The following is an 8,669-nucleotide window of genomic DNA, read 5'->3' as shown; positions in this document are numbered from 1 at the left end:
TATAGGTTTAGTATCAATTATTTACTATCTGTATTCTACCTTGGACTTTAACCTTTCTAATGGTCAGGAAATTATTTTATTTTATTTCATTTCATTTTATTCTATTTTATTTTATTTTATTTCATTTTATTTTAATAAACTGGAAATACCCTGCTCCTCTCATTATTAATACTCTGCAGCAAAGGGCCAGATCTTCTTTATGTCTGTACCTTGTTCACAGATAACCTGCTGAAGAGAGAGCACACAGTACAGAATACATAGCCAAACAGGTTGAGTCTGTACAAGTCAAATGTTTCACAGTTCACATTTTACATTTAAATACACAAACCTTGCATTGTGCTCCATATCAGTGCACTTAAACTCTTCTCCGGTTAATAAACGCACAGTACACCCTATATGCAGTGCAAAGGTCAGGGCAGTATCAGTCCTGTTACCATGGAGAAAGCATATATTGGTAAACCATAAGAACTAGCAGACAGGCTGCCACTATGACTCATGGCTACTTACTGTATGACTCATAATTCAAAGGTGTATTCTGTGGATTCTGCAATGGAAATACTTGGAAATTATTTCAGTGGTTACTTACAATTGATTAATTACACCGAAATTGAAACATATTTACGAAAGAGCAATTTGCCAACTAATACATTTATTTTCATATTTCTGGTTTGGGATTATGATTATGTATATTCCAGCCGTCACCTTTAAGCACCTTTAACCTTGGAATCAGTGACTTGCCTTGCACTACCAAAGTTGACTTAGTTATTTAATTCTTGCACACGAATGAATCAAAACGTGTTAACAATTTACTTAATTTGAGGCCATGCATCATAACTCATGTGCATGAATTAGTAAATGGTGGCCTTGGTAGAGGCGTCTACTTTTTCTCTCTATGGTTCAGTATAAATTAAATGAGTTATTCAAAAATAAACAGAAGTGTAAAATAGAGTTTTGTACATGTTGGTTAGCAGATTAGTGCTATATGGTGCTACAAGTATAAAGCTTTTTTATTTAACACATATTCATTATTATTTAACAACTGACATCATGTATTCTCGATGTCTAACCTTTTACTGTCAGTTTTGGGGCTCCATAATCACTTCTTTTCACGTCAGTGCCATTGATCTTTTATATCTCATGACACTATTAAACACTGTGGCTTTAAGAGGCCAGGCAGCAGCGTGCTTTGCGCTGCCTTACTTCCATTGTATCATGGGGTGTGGCGTATGAACTACAGACTGTAATAAAAACCCTGTCAGACTTCCTGAAAAACTCGTGAAAGAGCGAGATTCCACAGCGTTAGTGTCGCACCATGTCTGAGTGGAAGAAGAGATGTGAGGATGAGTGGAGCCTGCAGGGCGCACCGATGCCCGACACCCTGGACTGGAAGTCCGTCTATGACGTCAAACCGCTGGGGAGAAATATGTTGAAGAACCCGTCACCTCACGGTACGATAACAAGAACACCGTTAGAAACACGACTCATGCACTGTTGTGCTGTTCTGCTATAGCCTACTTACTGATCAGGATCATTTTTTTTTTACAGTACTGATCCAGAAGAGGGATCAAAGTTACATAACGGTCTACAGATGTTAGTGCGCGTGCTACTTGGTTTTTCAAAGTTTTAAAGTGTTTCAAAGTTTTTTGATTCCTTAATTAATCTTGAAGTGGTTTTAGGGTTGTTGTTTTCTAAGACTTTCAAGGTGCATTACTCATCTGTTAGTCAGCACCAGGCTGCTGTTCCTCTCCAGTAACAATTGAGCCAATAAGGCGCAAACGTAGCAGCTTTGTGCAGCCTGACTAATGGTGTGGAGATGCTAAATGCAGGACTGCGCTCCTGAGGACGTTTCTGTCGTCATTGCTGCTCTTTCAGTTTGGTATTTCTTCTGTGGGGTCTCCTACATTGTAGCCTCACTCTCACCGTGCTTGGATAGCCACACTAAAGGGGAACATCAGCCAACTGTCTGTCTGCGATATTATCAATATCAATACCTAACCCAAACTACAACATATCCATTAAATAGGGATATGCAAAGTGGCAACCATAGTTATATGTCATAAAGGTACAGAAAAGCATGAATTAAATCTGACTTATACAGAGAATTTGCATCACTTATCATAATAACTTTCTATAATGGCTATATCTTCAATGCAAACGTGAGTTGATTGAGTTTTTGAAAACATTTTAAACATTAAACCAAAATATAATACAAAGGAACAAGTGGAACTAGGTGATAGGATTACACACCGTCATTTCTTTACAAACTCAACGGACCACTGGGCTTGCTTGGGTTAAAAAAGTTGCAAAGTCGGATTCTTCAGTGACATCAAACACAACTACACTGGAAGTTTCCAAAAAAGTCGACGTGAGCTTCATGAGCTGCTGACTGATACTTAAACTGTGCTTTAGTCACACAGAGGCACACCCTGTTACCCTGTCACAAAGATATATCCATTGGCTTTGAGGTATTAACAGTGGAATTACAGTGGCTTCAGTAGGCGTGGTACCATTTACAATTGTCCCTTTGTCTTCTCTCAGGTGTAAGCAAGGACGTCCCTCCACCTGAACCCGACCTGCCTGAAGTGCCAACACGTGGACCTCCACGTTTTCAACCTGATGGTGAGGCACAGGAGTGTCCTGCATGTTTGAGCTGCGAAACAAAACACAGGAAATTATTTCTGTAAAGTCTCTGATCAGGTTTCTCTCAATTCATAGGCGACTTCAGCGGCTGGACCACGAGCATCGAAACCCTCCCCTACGACTCCAGTGGCATCCCGGCAGGTGCTGTGATCTGTCAGTTGCCTCAATGCAGGTGGGTGTTACCATGCAGCTGGTCACAACAGGGATTATATGATACCACCTACAATAGAGATATAAGGCCAGGATACTGAATCATTAACATGTAGTGAATCTGACTCGTGTCTGCTCCCTTGTCCTCAGCTGGTTCACCATGGAGCAGGTTGTGGACCTGAAGGCAGAGGGACTGTGGGAAGAGCTGCTGGATGACTTTCAGCCTGAAATAGTCGTCCAAGACTGGTGGGTTAATGAGCACCCCCATCACTCACCTCCTCACCCACCCATGTGTTGATAACTTATCACTGTGGTCTTATCAGCTTGGTTAGTACACTCATAGATGACACCGTGTACAGTACGTGTTTCACAGTCTGTGCATTTGCCTCGCAAAGCGTGTGTGGACGATACGCAGGAAATAGTGTTGTGATCTGGGGTTGTTTGTGATAAACAAACTGCCTTACCGTTGACTAGATTAGCGTAGCGTAGCATCAAAGTGCAAGTGCTAGTTGATATTACATTAAAACAATCAATCAATTAATAATTTACAACGCTAATACAGTACAATCTAATAGGACTTTAATTACATCTTTCTTCTGCGGTACAAACCAGTAGATATATTGCTTTTGCTGGTTTGTTTGAATATTTAAACCCTACTTCTGCATGTTCAGCTACACATGTGCTGTGATTTAAAGTAATCTCCAGGTTGCACTAATAATAATCCTCTGGAATTAATCAATTTGATGTGTACCAAATAACACTGGCTCTATATACCATTCAATTAATACCAAATGCTAAAGTTATTTCCAGGAAGCTTCTTGGAAGTGAACAAGAAATAAATTAGACCTGTTAAATGAGTTGTTATTCACTTCTTCTTTTATTCTGTGTTTGGCAGCATTTAATGTGCTGCCATCTGTCGACTCATCAACGTGTCAGACTACTTCATGATTTCTTGGTGCACTGTATATTTTAAGTTTCTGTCCTTCCGTCAGGTATGAGGAGAGTCAGCTGCATAAGTTCATCTACGAGCTGCACGTGAAGTTACTGGGTGCAGACAAAAGCACAGTGATCTCAGAGCACACCGCCAACCCCACCGAGGACCGCAGCGCTTACTCACACAACTGGAAGGAGGTGAGTTACTGAGTCCCCTGACAGGTAGTAGTGATCTGCTTGTATCCAAGCGCCAGAATCCAGATGTTTCATTGCACGTCTCTCTGTTGACCTGCAGGTGTCACACGTGTTCTCTGGCTATGGACCAGGGGTGAGGTATGTCCACTTCCAGCACCGGCTGAAGAACCAGTTCCTGAACGGGTTCTACGCTACGCTGTCCAGCGACAGCTCGGTGATGGTCAGACCAACTAAAACCAGCGCCTAGGTCAAATCCTACAGAAAGCTGCGAGGCAGACATAGTTGCTATCACACTCAATGTAACTGACCAGATTGACACATTTGCTGAAAAAAAAATGAAAGGCGGAAAGGGAATTTCTTTTTGCTGTTCTTTTATGTAACTGAACACTGTTTTGTGCCATAAATTAAACACGTTTTTTTCACAGTACATTTTGTTTATAGCAGAGCAACAGGGGCCTAACATGACTAATCTGCATGAAGCAGACATGCAGTACACTGTAAACACCCTGTCTATGCACTCTCACTCAGTTTTCCGGTAGTTTTGTAATAATTAAATGATGGGTTCTTGACTTGCTAGATACATGAAAGATTTACAATTCATGTTACTGTGGGAATGATCCTATCCTGAGTGACCTACAACTCATGAATCAGGAGATATAGTTACCACTTTTAAACATTTTATACACATTTAAAAAAAAAAAATTGTGTTTAAGTTATTCTCATTTCTACAGTATCCCCTCCATTCATTATTTATGTAATTTGCTAACATTTATGAAAAAAGAAATGTAAGAAATTAAAAAATGAAACAGGTACAAACACCATTCCAACTTTAGCACCTTGATTTACATCTCAGGCAAGACTGACTCCACACTAAGACACTGCATGATGGTTTGAAGACATGTTTCCTATTTTTTGGTCCGTCTGGTCTCCTGTTAATAATGCATGTATACCTCAATACTGTATTGCACAATCCTTTTACTCACATCTCTTTTTCAGAAGATGTATGCTGCAGTGATGACACATAAATGTGTAGTAGTAATAATTGTATCACCATAACTACAAAAGAAAAGCAAAAATGGAAATTGAATCTCACATAATTATTTAAATCACACAAAAACACAATAGTGATCAAGACTATATATTTATATATACTCCATGAAGTGCTCAGTATGCCTTGAGCGCAAGCCTTACAAACTATCCAAGTTTGCAAAGGATAATCCATACATGTATTACACTCAAGATATTCTAATCATGATTTCCACACATTTGTACACATCACAGTACACTTCTTTATCATAGTAAAACATCCAATAGGTCTATGCAATGAGGCTGAGACATTTGTTACACAGGAAAGACAAGAAATTAGGACACAACTGCAGCAAATAGGGTGGGAAGAGGACAATGTTAAATGTAGAGAGTGCGGAGACGGTGCTCAAGGGAGTAAGTGGTTACTTAGCCTTTAAGAACCACTGGTCTGGAAAAACGACTTGAAAAATAATGGATACCTGAGGGAGAAAAAAGCCTGAAGGTGGCAGTAATTGTGGATGCCGACTGTTGTAAAAACCTCAAAGAAGAAGAGGACGAAGAAGAAACAGCACAGATGTAGCTGGTACCAGAATGGATGAATGTCATGTTATTTCTTTGTGCATGGCCTCTAAGATCAGCACGGTTATGATGCAATCATTCCAAGCCAGCAACACAGCCTCTGATTTATTAACAGACTTGACCCAATGCATTTTGGGATATATCTGGCCTTCATTAGGCTTTTTTTATTTACATTTTTATTGAACAATTGCACATGTACAATTTCACAAATTGTCAATAAGAAATAAGCACAATACTAATATGCCAGGGGGCAACCGCAGAGGATATAAGACAGACAGAACTAAAAGCATAAAAAAGAAAAAATCATGTAAAGAAAAATTCATTTAATTAAACTATCAGATTGTCCACCGAGGGTACATCCCAAGTCTCTTATTTGTCATTTCCTCGCTTCTCGCTCCTCGCTAGAACCAGAAGTTGTTTTGCACCGCCAGGAGGGACCAAGGAGCCATGAGCGAGGACGCAGGAGAACAGTCTAACAGGAAGTTATGTGATTGGACGCTGCAGCTGATCGGACTGATCTGATTTTTCTAAATATCACTGGAGTTTCAGACCAGAGTGAAGACAGATCACAGACTAAACTCAAGTTTGATATTTGATTAGTTTTCTGATTCACCATCTGGTTTAAATAGATGTTCATTATTATAGGTCTGAACAACAAAACTTTCTTCATTTATTAAAAAGATTTGTCTTTTCATGATCTCTTATTTCCTTCAATAGCTTTTATTATGGATACAATTAAAGTCAGAGAGAACTGGAGAGAGGAAACACTTTTTACATCATTTATTATCATTTTCATTCAGTTACATGACGCGGATCATTCCTGATGTCAGGTTTGATGAGTTATATCATTTCAATTTCCCCCGAAACATTGAGCCTAATTAATTAATTCCAGCGTTCAAAAAACACCATAATCATATTCTGGGCTCTTTAATAATGACGTCACGATCAGAATTTTCTAAACATACAGACGCTTATAATTCATAAATAAGACAAACGCATTCCGCCGGTAGAACTCGGTCCTGCGCTTAAAACAGGACACAGAACACAATATAAATACCACAGACTGAAATACTCACTGCAGCTTTTTAAACTAACAGGCTACAGAGAGAAAACACTCTGGCAGTGATGATAACTGTGTGTCTTTATTAGTTATGAGTGTTATTAGTTACTATTATTAAGTACAGTTATCATGTGAACAGACACAAACTTCTCAAAAGTCTCTTCAGCTGTTAAAGCCGACTGACAGCTGATCCAGCTGTGATCAGAAACAGACGTCGCTTCACGTGACGCAACTGAGAAAAGGACGTCTCATTTGTCTTAAAATATATTTCCTCGTTCCGCTCTCCTCGCATGGTTTCCTTGCGTCTCTCCATGCATCCCTGGTGGGAAGGACTACGACGCAAGGAAAGGACCCAAGTGAGGGAAACGGGGATGCAATTAAGAGACTTGGGATACTTGGGATGTACTCCTAGAATGTCCCCCGACTCAGTCTGTGGTCGGTGTGGTCTGATTGGCTCTTAGATTTGACAACAAACACCACGTTTTGTAGAAAACACATTGTTTCTGTGTAATTGTACTATTTGTATGCTCGATTATTGGCTATTAGTCGAATGTTGTGCAGTGAAGATTTAATCCAAAAAAAATATCTTGTGTGATTGATAATAATAATAAAAACATATTTATACAACACATTTTAAAAAGAGCACCAAAGTGTTTCACATGCAGACAATAAAAGATTATTACATTTATTTACAAACACATATGAATAAATCCAAACACGGTCTGCAAACTAACAGGGTGTAACTATTTCTTTATTGTTTCGCCAAAACACACATTCATGATATTACTTCCGACCACAAACACGTAAATCAGCGTCAACAAATCGCTTTTTACAACTTCGCGATGTCCCCCAAAGCAGGAACTTCGGAGGGGACCGTGAAGGCAACACGTCATCCTTACAGGCGTGGGCTTGCAGCATCACCGGCGTTAGTTAACGAACGGCGCTGTTAACGGGAAAGTTCACTCGTGTGAGTTCAGCGGCGTGTCAAGACGGGGATAGTTTTACCGGGCGCGTGTTTCCAGACTTCCAGAAGCAATGCCAGGCTCTGGTGGAGCTGTGCCATAAAACCAGAAGGTAAGAGACGAAAGCTGAAGGGAAGGATAGGGGAACAGGTGCGGCGGATAAACCGGCAGTTTTTGGGAGACTGTTGAAGGCTACGCCCTCGTGACCCATCCGTAGTTTTGATTGTTTGATTGATAACGTAGCCCACTGATAGAAAAGGGGTAAACAACCCATGGACTTAATTCAAATTACTAGACTATTACTCTGAGTCTTTGAATAAAGACATAGTGACATTTGGCTCAGACCCACACACACAACTGAAAGGATTATCTTTTATTATCTCAATGACTCGTATCTATTGTAAAGTTATGATTCAGCTAAGAAATCCATATTGTAAGAGTTATGATGTCAGTAAAACAAGGAGAGAAAAAATAGCCAATGATTTGTCTAATCTTTAAGAATGAAAATCTTAGTGGCTATGAGACTCAATAACTCATCCTCCACCCTCAATATATAATATCGTTTTTTAATTTTTTAATTTGTAGCAAATTAGGACTACAATCAAAATGTTGTTGTGCAACCCTGTCGTACAATGACGAATAAAAACCTTGTAACCTTTTTTTAGCATACTTTGCATTATAAACATATTTAAACAGTAGTCGTAGACTACTTTATTCACTGGCTCAGCTAGCTGAAATACCACATGGTTAAAACAAGTTTGGGCCATAATTGTCACCATATTTTCGTCTTATGTGTTTGCATTTGTACATCCACAACTGGAAAACGTCTTATCACAACTGTACGCTGTACTTTTTTAATCATCTTGCAACATTTTGTTGATGCTGTAAAACGTCCTCTACCCTGCGGCAGCAGGAAGATACCTCCACTTACTTAACAACGCACTTCCATGTTGTTTTGTTGTCAACAGCAGAATTTTCTGCCACTCTCTTCCGCTTGAAGGAATACATTTAAACCAGATTCCCCCTTTTCCAATTCGAGTGTGTATTGATGTTATATTGTGCTCCTGCTGGACACTTAGTAGGTCCCATTGATTGTATTTTTGAAAGATCACTGTTCTTTCCTC

At 39.5% G+C, this 8,669-nt stretch overlaps 1 protein-coding gene across 1 annotated transcript; it reads left to right on the top strand.

Annotated features, from left to right (window-relative positions):
• The first annotated feature begins 1,232 nt into the window (after positions 1 to 1,232).
• On the top strand, positions 1,233 to 4,345 carry nccrp1 (P1, F-box associated domain containing). The gene is made up of 6 exons (XM_076102488.1): positions 1,233 to 1,448; positions 2,539 to 2,619; positions 2,716 to 2,812; positions 2,941 to 3,036; positions 3,783 to 3,921; positions 4,019 to 4,345. The coding sequence occupies exons 1-6, from the start codon at positions 1,313 to 1,315 to the stop codon at positions 4,163 to 4,165; spliced, it is 696 nt and encodes a 231-aa protein (XP_075958603.1). The 5' UTR covers positions 1,233 to 1,312; the 3' UTR covers positions 4,166 to 4,345.
• Positions 4,346 to 8,669: the final 4,324 nt, after the last annotated feature.

This window comes from Anarhichas minor, unplaced genomic scaffold (assembly GCF_050575085.1).
Source record: "Anarhichas minor isolate MPS153535 unplaced genomic scaffold, ASM5057508v1 ptg000027l, whole genome shotgun sequence".
Lineage (NCBI taxonomy): Eukaryota > Metazoa > Chordata > Actinopteri > Perciformes > Anarhichadidae > Anarhichas > Anarhichas minor.
This window is presented reverse-complemented; position numbering and strand designations above follow the sequence as displayed.

Excerpts from the sequence above, each read along its gene's own strand:
- nccrp1 (XM_076102488.1), top strand. The coding sequence starts at position 1,313 with ATGTCTGAGTGGAAGAAGAGATGTGAGGATGAGTGGAGCCTGCAGGGC. Across the intron at positions 3,037-3,782 it reads GAAATAGTCGTCCAAGACTG|GTATGAGGAGAGTCAGCTGC; the intron begins GTGGGTTAATGA and ends TCCTTCCGTCAG. Across the intron at positions 3,922-4,018 it reads ACTCACACAACTGGAAGGAG|GTGTCACACGTGTTCTCTGG; the intron begins GTGAGTTACTGA and ends GTTGACCTGCAG.